General features: G+C 37.7%; 1 protein-coding gene across 9 annotated transcripts in view; it reads right to left on the bottom strand.

Annotated features, from left to right (window-relative positions):
- Positions 1–17,512, bottom strand: part of slc23a2 (solute carrier family 23 member 2) — a 37,836-nt gene that overhangs the window by 18,011 nt on the left and 2,313 nt on the right. For 3 of the 9 annotated variants that reach the window (XM_085425983.1, XM_085425980.1, XM_085425982.1), the window contains 2 exons: positions 4,031–4,079; positions 1,189–1,403 (listed from right to left, as the gene is read on the bottom strand). In XM_085425983.1, the coding sequence (XP_085282109.1) occupies positions 1,189–1,403; positions 4,031–4,079 (264 nt within the window). The remainder of the gene's footprint in view (positions 1–1,188; positions 1,404–4,030; positions 4,080–17,512) is intronic. The other 6 variants (XM_085425986.1, XM_085425981.1, XM_085425985.1 and 3 more) reach the window with 3 other exon arrangements.

The following is a 17,512-nucleotide window of genomic DNA, read 5'->3' as shown; positions in this document are numbered from 1 at the left end:
TTATAAATAAAGATGATGATAATTATAAATAGTCAGTCCTTCTGTTACCTGGGGCCTTGTTATGGGACCAACATGCTAACATATAGGTAGTCAAAATGTCTCTCTCCTCTCCAGTCTTAAGACGCCTCAAGGGGATCTTGGCCAGTCCCCAGACCTCATGACCTGATCCCTGCGCATGTCGAGGATCTACCCTGGTCCAAAACCAGATACAGGTGGTAACTCTATAATAAACCTTACTGTGAGAAGTGGCCATAAGAAAATCATTTGTAATTTTCACTAATAAAAGTTGGTCATATTTAAGATGAAGCATTAATTAACGGTAGGTGTTCTTTAAGTAGTCTAGAAGAAACAGGGTCTAAAAGACAGTGTATGTGCAAGTATTCATCTCAAGGCAAAAGTTCATACTTCATACTATTCTAAACGCTCTGATTTCGACAGTTTCGTTCTCTTGGCTGTGCAGGATTAGCAACTGCAGATATCTGGAAGATGGTTATCTCTGCTGCACAGACCTGACTGAGCACAACAGTCCACACTCTCCTAATTGTAAGGGGCAGTCAATCAGTTGGCTTAGTGTTAAAGAATCCCAAATGGCTTTTATTAAGGGCTTCAGTAAGATAGAGTGTAAGATAAATAAGAATTATTTTAATCTTTGAATCATGCAACGCAATTCTAGTAGACCAAAAATATAAACTTAAAAGGAGCATAATAGCTTCTCTTGTCAGCACAGAACATGGGCAAATCTCCTGCAAGAAGTAAAACACGTATGAAAAAGAATCTCTTAAAACATGCTATGTTTTAATTTAATGGAGCTATAAGAATTAACAAGCATATTTGTGTGGAGGAAATCAGATTTGATAAATGTCTCTGTTGTGATTTTGCCCACTGACCTACATAAGGCAGCGGCCTGGTGCCAAGAGGACAAACAGAGGAAATGGATGGAAAAAGTATTGGCTGCAGCATGCATTAAGTGACCATGAAGTAAGAGGTTCGTGTGCGACTGTCTGCTCCAACACATTCCAGGCAAAAAGCAATGCCAAATATGATTGCGTGAGTCAGAAAAGAGTAATGTGAGGAGATGTAGGACAATCCCAACTATGTGCAAACCCCTGTCTTTGTCTTCATTATACAAGCATGCTTTAGGTGTGGCTGTGGTCTCTGTGGGAACATTGTATTTATGGTTGTATGTACCGGAATTGGGTAGAAATTTGCCCCATGTTTGCACTCCTCTTCATATTTTCCTGCTTCACTGCTGCTGTCCATCGATTTGGAGGTGGTGTTCTTCCCCACGCCCATGCTTGTGTCTTCGTCTTCTTTCTCGTTCTCTGTTACTCCTTGGTCTTGTTGTGGTGTGGTTTCAGATGAATCCTTCAGGGTGATTACATCGTCTAGGAGTGCCTCTTCTGCTTAGAAAATGAGACAGATAAGGAGGGATTAATATTTGATTTATTTACAAGGGCAACATTCCTGTGATAAAATCAGGGCACTGCAGGGGATGATGGGTCAAAATTTCTGGTGGAATATATTAAATTCTCAGACTTTGTTTTTTTTTATTCTTAGTGTGATTCACAATAATAAAGCAACAGCATAAACACAATTAAATTGAACTGTTCATTAAGGGATCATGAGCCATTGTTCAATACATATTTAACTAGCTAAGATATTGCTTTTTCACTTCAAGATCTGCATTATTGATACCTGGTGTCTTTTGAAGAACCAAGACAAAGTTAAGAAGTTTTGTAAAAGCACAAGAAATAATTATGACATAGTTCTAATTAAGTAAGATCCGCTTATTGGAGCTATATAATCTGTTTACATCCTGATAGAGAGTTCACAGAAGATTTGGGAAGTGAAAACTACTCACAGGTCTAGAAATCAGCATGTAACTGTTCACATGCAACTTTATGCCACTACTACATTTATGGATTTTGAAAGTAATTCCAGGTCCAAAGCTACTTTTTAAAAATCCAGAAGACACAAATATTACTCCTTTTGAACTTTGTGGATCTAACAGAAAGTTTATCAGTGTGATTGGTTTTCTGTCTAGTTGACAGAATATTTTTTTCCTACAATTCACTTTGTTTTGTTTTTTTTGCTTGCTTTTACATTCATATGTGAAAAGTTAAGCAAGTCTTGATTATATAATACCTTAATGTTTTGTTAGTCAAACAAAAACAACCCAAGAAACACCGCTCTGGTCATTATACAGATCATTTTTCACTATATTAAGAAAACGGTCATCTTAATCTGCCTTAATCAAAACAGCCTGCACAAATTATCAATAACCAGATAACTTGTGAACTAACAAGGGATACATGTCAATCAGTAATCCATGCTGCAAACAGGTCTTTGACAAACAAAAAAAGGCACAAAGAGGAGAGCCCATTAAAAGAAAAATAGTATTTGATAACAACAGGAACAAAGATCACTGTGCGATGATGCAGGAGGCAGAAAGAGAAGGAGTTTTAGCAGGCATGGTGCATAAGACGTACTATTTTTTTTAAATCAATGTCATTTCTGTTTTGATCTCTTTTTGTTTATGCCTAAACTGGTTTACAAATTTAAACTGTGCCTTTTGTGGTCAACTGACACATCCCTAGAGGATAAAATGCTGCGAGTATTTTACATGTGACCTATCATCCAAAAGCCAGGTGTTCATGTATTCACATGTCCCTGGTGTGGTGCTCCTGCCTGTGTAGAATTTTAATTAATATGCATGAACTGTCTTGTTGTGACAATAACGCACGCAAACATATAGAAATTACATAAATGTCCCAGATGTACACAGATGTAAGCATAGGTTTCCAATGTGATAAACTAGAAACAAACTCCAGATGCATATTTACACGTCTAAATAACTGAACAAAAATAATAATAGTGACGTTCATTAGGACAGCTGTATTAATGAGCACACGGACAAATTCTCACTGAGTGAAAACTGCTGTATACATCTGATAAATACTCTGATAAATGATTGCCAATGCAGGAAGTGAAGATCTCCACACAGGAAAGAAAATATACCCACCAGCACTTTTTGTAAGTGTGGTTTATGTCACCAGTTGTTATTTTTGTAGTTTGTTACAGCTTTTTAAACTTCAGTGAAGTGATATTGCATGACTGCAGCTGTATTTGTCACTGTTAAGGAGGAGAGACATGCTATAATTACTAGAAACCAAAGGTTTTTTTTATGGCTTGGTTGATCCCTCTAACTGCACTTTTAAAGAAACCAGTCCTCGCTGACATCTGTCACAAGCTAAGGTATACGTGTCGCTTAATCAAGAATGTTTGACTAGACCTTTCATCCTTTTCCACGGCCTTTATCCCCACTTTCTACACAAAATATGTTTAATAGACTCTTCAGTACCACTTTGGTCTCAAAAATGATGGCTGGAAAGCAAATTTTCATTGAACTTGTACTTTTCCATCTCATCGCTATCTAGAAGACAGTACTACTGGCATGAGCATCCTGGTGACTGCCTTTTGTATATTTCTAAATGACTACACTCGGAAAAGAAAACCTCAAATTTGTATTTTGCATATGTTAAGATTTTCAAAGACATTTTAATATCAAGTACCACATTATTTTTTTAAAGTTAAATCATTTCTGATCACTAGATCTTGACTGGAGTATGAACTAAAACAATTATTTTGATGCATTTCCCGTTTGCTCGTTACTGAATGATCTGGAATTCTAATACGTTTTAACAGCTCTGCAGGAGTATCATGGTACGGAAAGATGCAGACACTCATATTGTGATACTGGTCTCAGTTTACTGAAGCCAGATATAGTTTTCCAACCATTTGCTCTACGAAAAACTACATGCTTACATTTTTAATCTTTAAACTGTTATCAAATGTCAGCAGCTGTCCACGTTGCTTGCGAATCCCATTTTTGTTGCGGCTCATCGTCTGTGTTGGATTTTGTTGCATTTTTCAGTTTTTGACATTTTCAACCTAAAGCCCTCCCAAAATATCCTCTCCCACCCAGTCATATTCCTGCTTGCAGTGTAAGATGTTGGGATAGTTGTAATACCTAGATGACACATCCCATCACTCCTGCCAAGCTGGGCGGTTGGGAGCATCTGTGTGGAAGGAGCAAGAGAAGGGGAAAGGAGGAGGCAGTATAAGAGAGGACGTGAGGGGAGGGGGGGGGGGGGGGGGGGGGGGGGGGGGGGGAGAAGAGGGGGAGGAAGCACAGAGAGACACAAAAGGGTCAAGGATAAGGAGGAGGAGGGAGGTGAGACATAAGTTAATTTGACAGATAGCATTTAATCACAAGCAAGAGTTATTACCGTGTGACTGATGTGCCGATTGTAATTCAGACTCTCAGCTGAAACATGGTTTCAGGAAGGCGGCAAGAGCTGTAGAGTATTGCAAGCCTTCTGGCTCTTCAACAAGTGCATGTCTTAAGCACCTTAAATTGGTCTTATGAGAAAAGTGAGGGCCCAGCTGAACTTTAAAGACACTTTAAGCACACTCATAATTGCATGTAAAAGCCATCTCAAACTAGTCAGACAAGTTTTAAAGAGTTAGGACCAGATTGTAATTTAAATTGTAGAACAAAAATCTCTATCGCCTCTGCTAAATGACTCAAAAAGATCTAAGTCGTACAGAGACAATAAGGCAAGTAATTCTGTTATTCTTATAGGTAATAACTGAAAGACAATATCACCAAATGTGGCAGCACTCCTCATTCTTCTTGGCATGTTGATTTTCATTTCAGAGTCATCAATTTTTAACCAGGGGCTTAGATTTCATTAATGGTGGGCATTTGTTATTGTGGAGGCCTTCTACTTAAACACTTGAATCGCACTTGAAATTATGGATGGATATCAATTTGTTTCTGATACTGAGGCCATTTTTAACTCCGCTTATAAGTCTAATTATCTATTAATTACCTTATTCCTGTGAAAACAAAGAAAGGTTTCCATTGTGAATAAAACAGTTTTATACGAGCGAGCACAGAATAGAAACACTACAGGAGAGAAATAAAAATAAATAAATCTTACATGTGAGTCAAGTGTTCCCATCAGGAGCTTGAAGTAATTGTTTTGCATCATACAACCATTTGTCACCATTATCAGTTCCTTTTATCACTGCCAATCTTTGAGGCATATGATGATGGATTCGATCATTTGCTTCTTAATTTTTACCTCTACTTTAGGCTGTGACTTAACATGACAGGAAGGCTCAACAATAAACTTCGCAAAAGCAATTCATTCAGCTCCTTTAACACTCTTTACCCTGCAGCTCTGCCTTTATTTTTTCTCTTGCTAATTATTACCAAGTTTAAATCTTCACTAGACACTTACACTCAATTATTTATCAACATTTTGTTAGGTAAACCTGTTCAACTGTTTGTTATCAAATATCTAATCCACCAATCACATTACAGCAACTCATTGCATTTAGGCATGTACACGTCGTCAAGACGACTTGCTGAAGTTTAGAATGAACATCACAATGGTGAGTTGCATAAGTGGTTTTGGACGTTGCACGCTTGTTCGTGCCAGACAGGCTGATCTTAATATTTCAGAAACTGACAATCTAACGGGATTTTCCCCACATAATCATACCTAAAGTTTACAGAGATTTTTTGAAAAATGGGCTAGAATACTCATTGGCTCAAAACAGAACATATGTCTAATGAAGAGTGTTTTTCCTGTATCAGCATCAGCCTTCCAAGGGGAGACTACTCAAGTAAGCATAATCAATAAGGCAGTGATTCTCATATCTGTGCATTTTCCTGCCATGTGATAAGCAAAGTGTTCCATTAAATAATTTTACTAAAAGCTACTAGTGATTTTGTTTGGCTCTGTTTAAAATCTGTGGGCAAGACAAATTTCCTCTATGCAAAATATTAGCTCAGTGTTATCACAGAAATCCCTGCCATAACTACAAAAATAAGAACATCATACTAAACCACTGTCCCTTAATATTGTCACATGATGAGTTATTAATCTAAGCAATGAATACTACATACAACACAAGAAATGATGGCACTTAATTAAGCTCAGTGCTGCCTAGCCTATGACTCTCTCAGTGCTGTGAATCATCTCTGAGATGTGGAATAGAATAGAAAGTATCCCAGTAGCCTGTCTGCCGGTGATGATCGGAAATCTGTGTCGTTCCCTCATCCCACCCCCACCACAAAAACATGGGGAACTGGAGCGAGAGAGGAGAGAACTGAAACTGAGTATATGCCATTACACAACAAAATCAAAATCTGCAGTTTTATAATCATGAAATGTCACATTATGTAAAAGCAAACATAACAGGACAAAAACAGGGAAAGTATTCATGTTTGTAAGAGAGACGATATTAGAGAGATGGGAAAGCAGCGAAGAAAGAGTGAGACAAGAGGGAACAAAGACAACTGTTGTGGTTATTTTAAATCATCCCAAAATACACAAGCTGCTGGACATTTGAAGGATCTATAACCATGGTAACTCGATCTGCAGATCCACTGCAGGCCTGTGCCATGTTGTTCGTTTCCACACCAGATGTTTGTGTTGGCGCTTTCATCTCCAATTTATGTGACAGCATGCACATGTGTATGAGGACCATCCCCTCCAGATGTTAATCTGGGGCTCAAAGTCTAGACGACATTATGCCTGCTGCAGGACTGCATAGTTCAGTTCAGTCTTTAGTTCAGCAGCAAGCACTAAACTAATGCTTAAAACTGCTGCTTTTACAATTACAGTTTAAAGTAGCAACCCCTTTTCCTAAAAATACCAACTGAATAAACTTCATAGAAAAGCATGACTTCAGATGTTTGAAACACAAAAAAACAAACATAAGACTTTAATTGAACTATTACAGACTGGCAAAGGTTTTCAAATAATATTCATCCAATTTAAAAAAAAAAATAAAAATGTATACAGATTTCCAACACGGTCCAGTCAATCTGAGTCAGTCTGTGCTGTTGAGTGCAGCTCATTTGCAACGAGCCGATTGCTTACCTGTGTTATTTGGCACTTAAATTGCAGTCCTGCAACAATTACTATTTAGGGATTTTTTTTTTTTTTAAATCTGACTCTGAAAGTAGTTTATATGAACTTGCCTAATGTGAATTCTCCTGCAAGTGGTTGCAGACTTGTTCCTGTCTTTGAAACAACCATTTAGAAGGAAACAAGATTTCAAGTTCACCGCAATCCACTTTCCCCCAGCATAAAAAAAAAATAAAAAATTAAATACAATTAAAAAAAAAAAATGTACCAATGTAAACTCTCTAGCTCATTAAAGGAGACACCTTTTATTTTTTTCCTGTGATCCTATTACGCAATATCGGCCAGTCTTTTACTTTTTAATTGTCATTTCCTTCCGTGAGCACTGGTGGGTTGAAGGACAACAGTAGCACTGTACTTCTGTTATTTTTTTGTGTATTCTAATCCATGTCTGGGGAGGTGCTAATGAAAACAAGAGTTATATCTCCTCAAAGCTGATCGTATTTTCTCCTAATGAAACAATGAAGCTAAAGAAGCCTTCTCTGAAAAACTATTAAAAAAAGAAAAGAAAAACAAGCAATGATCGCATATTCCCATCTGCATTTTGTTGTCAGAGTCTTGTTACTTAACATCTTGTAACTACTTCAGTAGGTTTTGTTTTTAAAATGCATTACATACTGGAGGAAGCTATCAGAATCAGAGAAAACAAAACCACAGGAGGTGCACAGTAGAAAAAATTTCCACAACTGTAAGACAGCCAGCAGACATAATAAGGACTGTAACTGGAAACTACTATTCATTGCCCAATGGGATTGGGAAAAAACAAATGTGAATAAATGGAATTAATAGAATTAAAAGTCCTGTATTTGAGAATGTGGAAGTTAAATTTAAGAAACTCTTTTTTGCTTTAATCTATAAAAATATGATCTATTAAATGTAAATGCTGTTTGTCTGGTTTTGTAATCTTCCTGCAATGTGAAGCGCAAGAACGTCTTTTGTAGTTGTCATGTTATCATGAATCCAAAGTTTCACAATGCAAAATGTACAGTCATGTACAACGCTGCAAAGCTCCACCGTTTCTCAAGCTTAATAAAGAAAAAAAAAAAAGTCATTATCATGTCAAACTTAAGCTGCTGTGAAAGTATCTGGTACCAGGAAAAATAAAGCTGCAAAAAATTTTAAAGTGAAGAAAATGAAGTTTAAGTTCAAAGTCTTTCTGACTTGGTAAATGGACTGGTTCTTGTATAGCCCTTTGCTACTCAAGCACCCAGAGCGCTTTAGTTTTTAGGTCTTTTACACACTTAAAAACTCACCTCTACTCATCAGAACTGGATACTTACAAGTTCCTTCCATTAAAAAAAAATATATATATATTTTCATGCTTTATTATTTAAAGTTAGTTATGTATATGAAGATAAAGAACAGGGGACTACTTTAATTTGTATATACAACTGTGCCTCACTTGTCCAGCGGATTAAATTTAAAATGAACATGCATTTGTATCTTTTTATAACACAGTAAAGGAAGTGCGTGTCAACTTGAATAATGCCATCTTAAGTTTACCTGTCTTGTCCATGCTTTGCATATGTATGAGACGCATGGAGCAGAGTGTACAAGAGTGAGTACACGGGGACCGTGAGTCTTTAGATGTCATGTGTTGCTACAAATCTAGTTTCCTTATCAACAGGTCTGACAAGCAGAGCTTAACTGTATGATTGTAGAGGCTCCATTGTAGCTTTATTATTTTGTTAAACAACAACAGGTTTTATATTGAAGAGGCTATGATGTAGAACCATCTTAGCTACATTTGTGCTGTTTGCCTAAGTTGCCCTGCAATGTTGAAAAGATCATGGCAGATGGTAGTAGTAGGCAAAAGTGTGCAGGAGGAAATAACAATTAAAGTTGGGCAATATGTAAAAATATTCCAACCGACAATCGTCAGTCCAATAACCGACGATAGTCGATATATTCGAAAATGTGCAGACTTTTTGATGGCCGGAGCAATATAATCATGCATGGACTGATTTGAGCATTTAGAACACAGAAGAAGTCCAAACAAGGATGAACTAATTGCCAAATTGCACACTGGAGGAGAAGGTGCAGACAGAAATGGACTGATACCTCAGCGAGGAGGTCGTAGATGGAGAAGATGATACACTGGCTTTGTGGAAAATGCATGAAGAACGTTTCCCACTGATGTCACACATGGCACGGAAATATCTGTGTATACCAGCCACAAGCACACCTTCAGAACGCGTCTTCAACACCGCTGGTAATATTGTTAACCACCTCCACACACTGCTAAAACCTGATAAACATGCGGATTTTCCTGTCAAAGAATTTATAAAACTTTGTTTGGAGGGAATATTTTACCTTCTTTTGTTTGTTTCAGTATTAATATAGCTACTTTCTGAATAATTCATTCATTCATTCATTCGAGATGCACCAAATCACACAAAAGACTTAACTTTACGCCTGAGGTTTTTTTTTAATGTTCGCTGGAAGAGACATTTTTTTATTTTTAACTTTTTTGTTGACTGGTCGAGTGTGTAAGATAGATAAACAGAGGCTGAACAGAGGCTACTGCCATTCTTTCTTTACATTATGAGTTTGAGTGAATCACAATTTCTTATTTTAACCTGAAATTTTATAAAAAGATGGATTTAGCTTCCAAGCATTGGAGACCAATGCCTGAACACCCAAATAGGTCCCATTTAAAATTCCATGTATAGTACAAATTCTTTTGCTTGAAATGCCTAACCCTAATTGCTACAGTGCATTTCTAAAGCAAAAATGCTCCAGCAAAGGTTTGATTACTGGTTTTGTTCACCACATGTTCTAGAGCGTTCACTACTTACAAAATATGCACGCATGTGGTCATGAGGCAATGAGGTGCCAGGCAAAACCTTACATGACAGGGTACACGTGAACAGTTCTGATTTCACTATGAGGGAGGGGGTGAGGACTGCAAAGAGACTGCAAGGACATGTTTACATTGCTCCACTGGCAGCAAGTTAACCAGAGTTTAGTAGACACAGAGATCCCTCAACAGTAGAGTAACAAGGACAACATGGCTGTAAATACTCCAAAACTGATCAACATAAACAGTGCGTTTAATAAGCAGGTTTGACTGATGATCAGAGTTTGATGAGTCACAAAATTGAAAAAAAAACCCTCAACTGACAACCACAAAAATTAACACATGATGAAAGGTAAGTGTTACAAAGGTAAGTGTTTCAAACAAAAGCATTTCAGGTTTCGTTTGAAACCTGGACCTGTTTGCTGGTTCAGGAAGCGCAGTGAGCTTACCTTTTTACTTTTATCTCTTGGTGCGACAGGGGAGCAGGGCATTTCATGCTACACCAGCATGGCTCTTCAGCTGTTAACACTCGCCTCATCAGACCTCAAGTTACCCAGAGGTTGCTGGGATACTTCCTGTCATATAGATGACTCGCTCTTTTTGTGTGTTGTATGTAGTTTTGTGGGTTTATTCTGGTCTAAAATATGATTACCTCTTCTTTTTTCCTCTATTCAAGCAGATAGTAACCTCACGGAGAACACCACAATTTCAAGTTGCTGTAAACTTTCAGCTGATGAGGAAGTGAGAAAAAAAAAGGAAAAAAAGTGTTTCTAATTTCCCTGTTCATGAGAATTGTAAGGGAAGTGGGTTAATTTGGATTCACCAGTTAAAAACAAACCAACAAGCAGGACAGACAATAACATTTAGATCAGGAGATGTTCCCCATTTAATTGCATTTTCATCCTGTTCTCAAAGCATCACCTACACCCACACAGCATGCCACCAGCAGCATATGAACAGATTTGTTACTGTAACAGTACACTTTGCTTATAGGTCATTCCACCTCCTACAGCCTCAGGCATTTTTCCCACCAAGCCCTGCAGCGATTAAAAACTAAATGCATCCCTTGTTGCTTAAAAGGTGATGCAATCCTTTAAGTCTACTTGAGCCAGAGTCTTGCTGGACCTCACAGTAGGACAACCAGTTTCACCTGCTCATAACAGTAGGGACCAATTACCTTAGTTTGGCCAACTGTACAGTTTCATAATCAGCTTTGAAAAAATAAATAAAAATGCATGACCTGGGTTTTTACAGAAAGTTATACAATTTCAATAAAAGTGGGTCATCGCAAAGAAAATGTAACTGAAGTTCATTACAACACTTTACAACAACAAAAAAAAAAAAGATGAAAAAAAACTGGCTGTGGCCTGACACATTTAAAAATGTGCAAATCTGGGTTATGAATTAGCAGGTGGGTGCAGTCTGCATAGGTTGGATAATGAGGTCAAACTCATTTTCATTGTCTGCAAAATGTATAAATATTGGAGAAAAAAAATTCAGCTGTATGTAAAGACACAGCACCAAACCCAAAGAACGCTTACAATCATTCTGTAATCAAATATAAACACAAATTGTCACAGGGCTGCTTTTGTACAACATGAACTTTTTCACAATTCGTATAATTCGTGGAGGATGTCAACTCAATTGACGGGCACAGAGTGCTTTTAATCTTTTGAGATATATTTTTTTTATGCTCCATGTGAGAGTAGTACTCTTCCTGCAAACGGGAACCCTCTGAGTGATGCAAGTGCACAGCCATCTGTACAGTCTACATCTAAGCACACTGTTGACACATCAGCAGCCAGCATATTTTTAAATTTCCGTGTGAACATCAGCTGTGAAAGCAACGGTTGGAGCTAAAAATAGAAGTAAATAAATAAATAAATAAATAAATAAAAAAGGACCAACAGTAAAATCCAGGCTTTATTGAGCCCAAATTCAAAATATTCAACTCAGGAATATGCACCTACATGAATATGTTTAACGTGCGTAATCTAGTTTCTTCAGCAGGGATGCATCACGCTGGCAACAAAGAAAAATTAGACATAAAAATAGCAACTTTTTCCAACCCTGACCAAGTTGATTTTTTGGCCAAGGTTTTTTTTGTTTTGGTTTGGGTTTTTTTAAACTTAAACTCAATTGAGCATTTTTTTCTGATAAAAGGATAAAATGTAAAATCTGTCTTGTGATTGAAAGCACCAAAAAAGTATACGCTCAGGGAAACAAATAAGGAAAAATATATCCACAAACAAGCATCAACTTATTAAAAGTTGTGCTGTTGAAATTTTGACTGAGAGCAATTAACTAACCCTCTGATTTTCTCTAGTCTTATTGCCATAAGCAAATGAAGCAACTGAAATACAATCATGAGAAAGGCAAAACTCAAACTGTGTGTTGAAATCTGCACCGATGCAACGCTGCTGTTCTGAGCATTTTGGCAGCTTCCACACATGAAGCGTTATCACTACATTACTTTTACTCTATTAGACATTTGTGTGAAATGTTGTCAAAATTCATGCTGCTTGAGTTTGAGTTAAAATTTCTATTTGTTATAGCATTTACAAGAATGATGATCATCTAATCAACCTAATCTCAGGTCTTCAACAACCTATTTCATTAGAGTTTAAACATAATTTGTCTACAATTTCACCATTAAGACTAAAACCATCAGAGCTGTAACTTGTCACTAAACCTTTTAGTGGTCCCCCACACTCGTTTCAGAACTCGAGGGGGCCAATCTTTCCAAGCTGTTGCACCCAGTCTGTGGAATGCACTTCCTCAATTTCTACAGTGTCTGGACTCGGTGGAGACCTTCAAAAAGCTTTTAATTAGGCCAGGGTTTTTATTATGCATTTATGACTGTATTGTGTTTTATTAACTTTCTTGTGAAGCACTTTGTGACATATGTCTGTGAAAAGTGCTAAATACATAAGTAGTACAGTTTCATAATCATCAGTTCCTCCTAAAAATGACAGACTTACAAACGGTGATGCATTTTCTGTTGCACACCTAATCACTTCTTAGGAATTACTAATCACTTTGGTAAGTTTAACCTTTTAATATTAACAGAAATTTAAAAACACACCCAGCACACAGACACATTTTGCAGAGGAAGTTTTGCATGCCACGTGATGCGTGGTGGTGTAATACGGGAGGACACGTAACACATGCGCTCAGAGAGATAAAGAGATGCTTTTTTGAAAAGGAGCTATGAAGACCATAAGTCTCCTTGCAGACAGGGATGCTAGCAGAGTGTCCCTGTCGATAAAAGAGCCTTACAATGAACAATTAAGGTAACCAGAAAAATGCTTAACCAGCTTTCATCGAACAGACTCCTCTAAAAACCAAGTCAATAGGATTCATTAAATTATTTTAGCCAATTTAAGGCAGAACATTGGGTATTTAACAACATATGGGTTCTATGACATCAAATTAAATATAATATTGGGTCATGACGTGACCTGGTGGAAAGCTTGAACTCAGATGGACCACTCCCATTAAGCAAGCAGACAGTAAATAGAGGTCCTCTTTAGTATGGCGGTAGCAGTCCATTCATCATTTGTCATGCTGCTCATTAAATTTTTATGAAACTTACACAAGACGTGGGTTATTGCTCTGTTCCAATAGTTACAAAACTGGTCAGCCTGAGGAAATGTCACATGATTAACACAAGTGTGACAAAAACTGGATGAACTGTGGATAAATCCATTTTTTATCTTGAAATTTATTCAATTATATTTCTAATAGCATTTTGTTTTGGAGCTGAGGCTAAAAGTAGAATTAGCATTACTGTCTGCAGCATAAAAAAAACAAAAAAAAAACTTATGCTCCATAAAATGTCAGAAAACAGTTTGTTATGAATATAAAAGTAATTTGCTTTGCTGGGCCTGCACAAAATCCATTATACTAAGAGAAAACAGCCATTTTGTAGCTAAACTAGTTGAATGTTGCTTCAGCTGTACTAACAGATAATCATAAAGATTCTGTCCATAAAAATTGTGAACCGAAAGGCTGACAGAGCGACTGCAGAAGGCTACCACTTTGGTGTCCTCAGACTCATCTCTTATTGGTTCAGATGATATGGCTAAATTGGCTTTATCAGGTGGAGACCTCCAGCTCACACTAGAGTGACCTGCAGACGATTGTGAAGTAGCAGGAATAAGAATTCCTACCCACCTCTGAGTCTGATGCCATGCTTCAGGGAAATGGATGAAGTGCCAACCTTCACCTTGTGTCAAAGACCAGTTGTTTTCCAAATGGAAGACTTAGAGAATCTCACGGTCTTGTTCATGATAAATGCTGACAGATGGATTGAGGTTGCATCTGCAGTGATGCCACACCGGTGTGTTGTGATAAAGAGAGTTGCCCATAAAAGCGAAGCTGTCGAGTTACCAGTCATTCTATGTCCCTAAGTTCATCCATTTTTACGAGCTTTGGGTAAAGAATGAGATCACAGGTACAAGCAGCACCCTTTCTCCAAAGGGTGATTGGCCTCTCTCTCAAAGATAGGGTGAGGAGTTTAGTCATTCTGGCGAGGCTCAGTATTGCCGCTACTCCTCCTCCACTTATATGCTGAAACCTGGCCCCAGATATGCAATACAAAAAAAGGATGGATAATGGGGAACAATGAATTCTGAAAAATTTATTAAAAAAAAAAAAAAATCCCTCATCAAGGTAAGCACTCAAACTACATATCTCTACCAAGGCCAAACTTCCTCCATATCATGTAGGAACTGGGTGCCTCAATTCATAAGTATATGCGGATCCACAGATATTCTCCTGAGATTACCAGGAAAATGTCTCACAATATTTCTTATTCCAATTTTACGTACATTTGTGAAGATATGAAGCAAATTGCCCAGGTTCTCCACACTAAACAAGAAGTACTTACTAATTTTTTCCTGTTCTGATTTGATACCTTACTCTCAGGCAATGGCTGACAAGTACAAGCAAGTACTACCCATTGTCACTGACATTTGATCCAGCTTTTTGAGTCAGGAACAAAGACCGTGCAAAAGATGAATATAGGTATCACACAGTGGTGGCCATTAAAAAGAATGCAGGTTATAGGCACTTCTCAGACCTCAAATAGTGTTTTATACTGTCTAGGTAAGGACAGAGACAAATATCAATCCCTATACAGAATCCTACATGAAGGAAAAACTAAAAATCTTAGAACCAGATTGACTTCAAGGGTTAGTGATGTTTATTTTAAATCACTTCCCAGTCTGACCAAGCCCCAATTCTAGTAAAATCTTCACGCAAAGTGGTATATAACATTGAGTCATCCTGCTAAAAAACAGACAAAACCAACTAATTGCATAATCTCATTTGTGAAGGTAATTTAACACATATGGGTGTCCTCAGGTGCAAGTATTATAAAAAATTTCCAGTATTAGCATCATTTGAAGTACAATGTAGACACAATAAGGTTGGTTTTAAGGGATCAGTATGGATCTGAGAGGACCTCTACAAACATAAGCTGAGGCTGTGGATCAGGTTTCAAGTTCTAAAATGTTTATGTAAACAATTTTACATAAATTCACTCAGATCAGTCATTTTAATATTTAGGATATATTTTAAAGGAATTGGTCTTCACTACACAAACACTAGCATCTAAGGAAAAACCACTTATACACAATCACCAATAAATCAATAAATGGCTTCAGTGGGCACTTCCATCCACACATCCCTCCTCCCCCTTAGAGAAAAATCTTTTTTCTTGGGGGGGGGGGGGGGGGGGGGGGGGGAATCCATAGAATCCTCATTTTAATTTTACAACTCATTACATCAAGCCAGATGTGACCCAGAAGAAAAGAAGGGTAAAACAGCGCAAATAATCATAATCAACAGCTGTAAGGGTAGGCAGACATACACAAACAAATTCCTCTGTGAGGGAAATGTATGGACGTTGCAATTTCAAAACAATCCTAAGACAAAACAACAGCTCAGAAACAATGCTCCACTAATGCTAAACATAATAAATTATTCACATAAGAGGTTAATACAGCAGGGTATGTTTTTCAGTATTTGTTACGCAAGAGTCATATGGGCTGCCATGCTGGTTTTACCCATTTAATCCACACCTTAATCAATTATATCAAACGAACAAACAGGAATTTAGACGGCTGCATGTGTAGCTGTCAACTTTATAAAACAGATTCCTTTTATTTCTTTTTCTAGCAGAAAATCAATGTTATAAAGCTATAAATAAAACAGAAGTCAACACCACACAAGCAGACACATTTACACAGTACAGTAGGAAGGCACAGCATGACCCAGCACTACAGTGTAATCTTAGTCACATGCTGCCTACACCAAAAAGGGCCAGAATCTGCGACCCAGTTTGCCTCTATGAGTCTTGTCCTGGCCCCGACATTCTGTTAGGTGAGCCACTGCTCTTTTCAGTGTGACCAAGATGAAATGGTTTAACGGATTAAAAGGAAACAATGTCCAGGATGACTGCAGTTTAGTGTACAACCTTAACCGAACTGGAAATAAACCACACTGAAGTCAGAGAAGTACCTTATTTTACAGTAGCATCGAATAAATACACAGAATGTTTTTAGCATGACTCACAGTTGATATATAAACTAATGGTAATACCACTGCTGTCCATGAACAACCTGTTCATGGACAGCTAGTTATTATTATTTTTAAACATAACTGACAGATGAGAGAGGGGTGCCGCTTTGTGGGAACACTGGCAGGAAAATTTCATCACTTCATCCACTGCTCTAAAATAATCTTTTCCATCAATTTCCATCTTTCTTTGTTTTCCTTTTGCTGTTGACAGGACTGGTTCTTAGCCATTTTCCTCCTCCTCAGCACTATGTAGCATCTTTACTTTCCTTTGTTTCCTTGACGTGATCGTGACCCACCACAATTAAATCTCAACCACTGACCTTTGCTCTTGCCAAACAACCAGAATTACCACTTTCCTCAGTTTGGCCTATCAGTCAGGCATTCCATCTTTAAGGTTTTTTGAGGATAACGGATGACAGAGCTTCAAAGGGAACACCTGGTCCCAACAGCCTGTCACATTTCTTTCTATTTCAAGTGCTCCACTTTCATTTGGTCCCCAATATGAATAAGTGTGACTGGCTAAACAGCTTACAGAACAATCTGTGGTTACAAATGGCTTTTCATCTGTATCTTCCCCTTTCTTTCAGACAGTCACTGCTGCACTCACTGAGCTCCCCCCCTCTACATCACAGCACCTATGGATCAATAGCTCATACATCTGCCCCAAGGTTTATTAACTGCCATCTGTTACATCTGAAAGACTGAAAACCTTATTAGGGCTGGGCCATATCATACTATACCAATGCATGAGTTAAAATTACCTACCACGCAAATAAACAAGACAAGCCCAAACACTTAGAGCAAGAGCTTTGTCAATAGTATTGAAGTAGTTTGCCTGTTTACAAGAGGTCAGACCGCCAACAAAGCACAATTCTTTGGCTGTTTCACCTCTTGAGGGGGAGAAAAATAAAACAAATCATATAGAAAACCAAAAACACCACAGACAACAAGTACAATCAAGTATGACAGCATGCAAGGAGATATTAGCAACTGGTGATGTGTGACCCAAAAGTAAACGAACCAATGGCACATCACTGGAGCACTCGCTAGGTGCACTCAATATGACAGGAACAAACATTGCATGGAAATTAAGGATGTAGTTAAATGGTGGAAAAGCAGGGCT

The sequence above is a fragment of the Rhamphochromis longiceps genome, linkage group LG12 (genome assembly GCF_057381845.1).
Source record: "Rhamphochromis longiceps isolate RC_006_pf linkage group LG12, R_longiceps_female_GT1.1, whole genome shotgun sequence".
NCBI lineage: Eukaryota > Metazoa > Chordata > Actinopteri > Cichliformes > Cichlidae > Rhamphochromis > Rhamphochromis longiceps.
The sequence above is the reverse complement of the archived record's forward strand: the minus strand, read 5'-3'. Positions and strand labels throughout refer to the sequence as shown.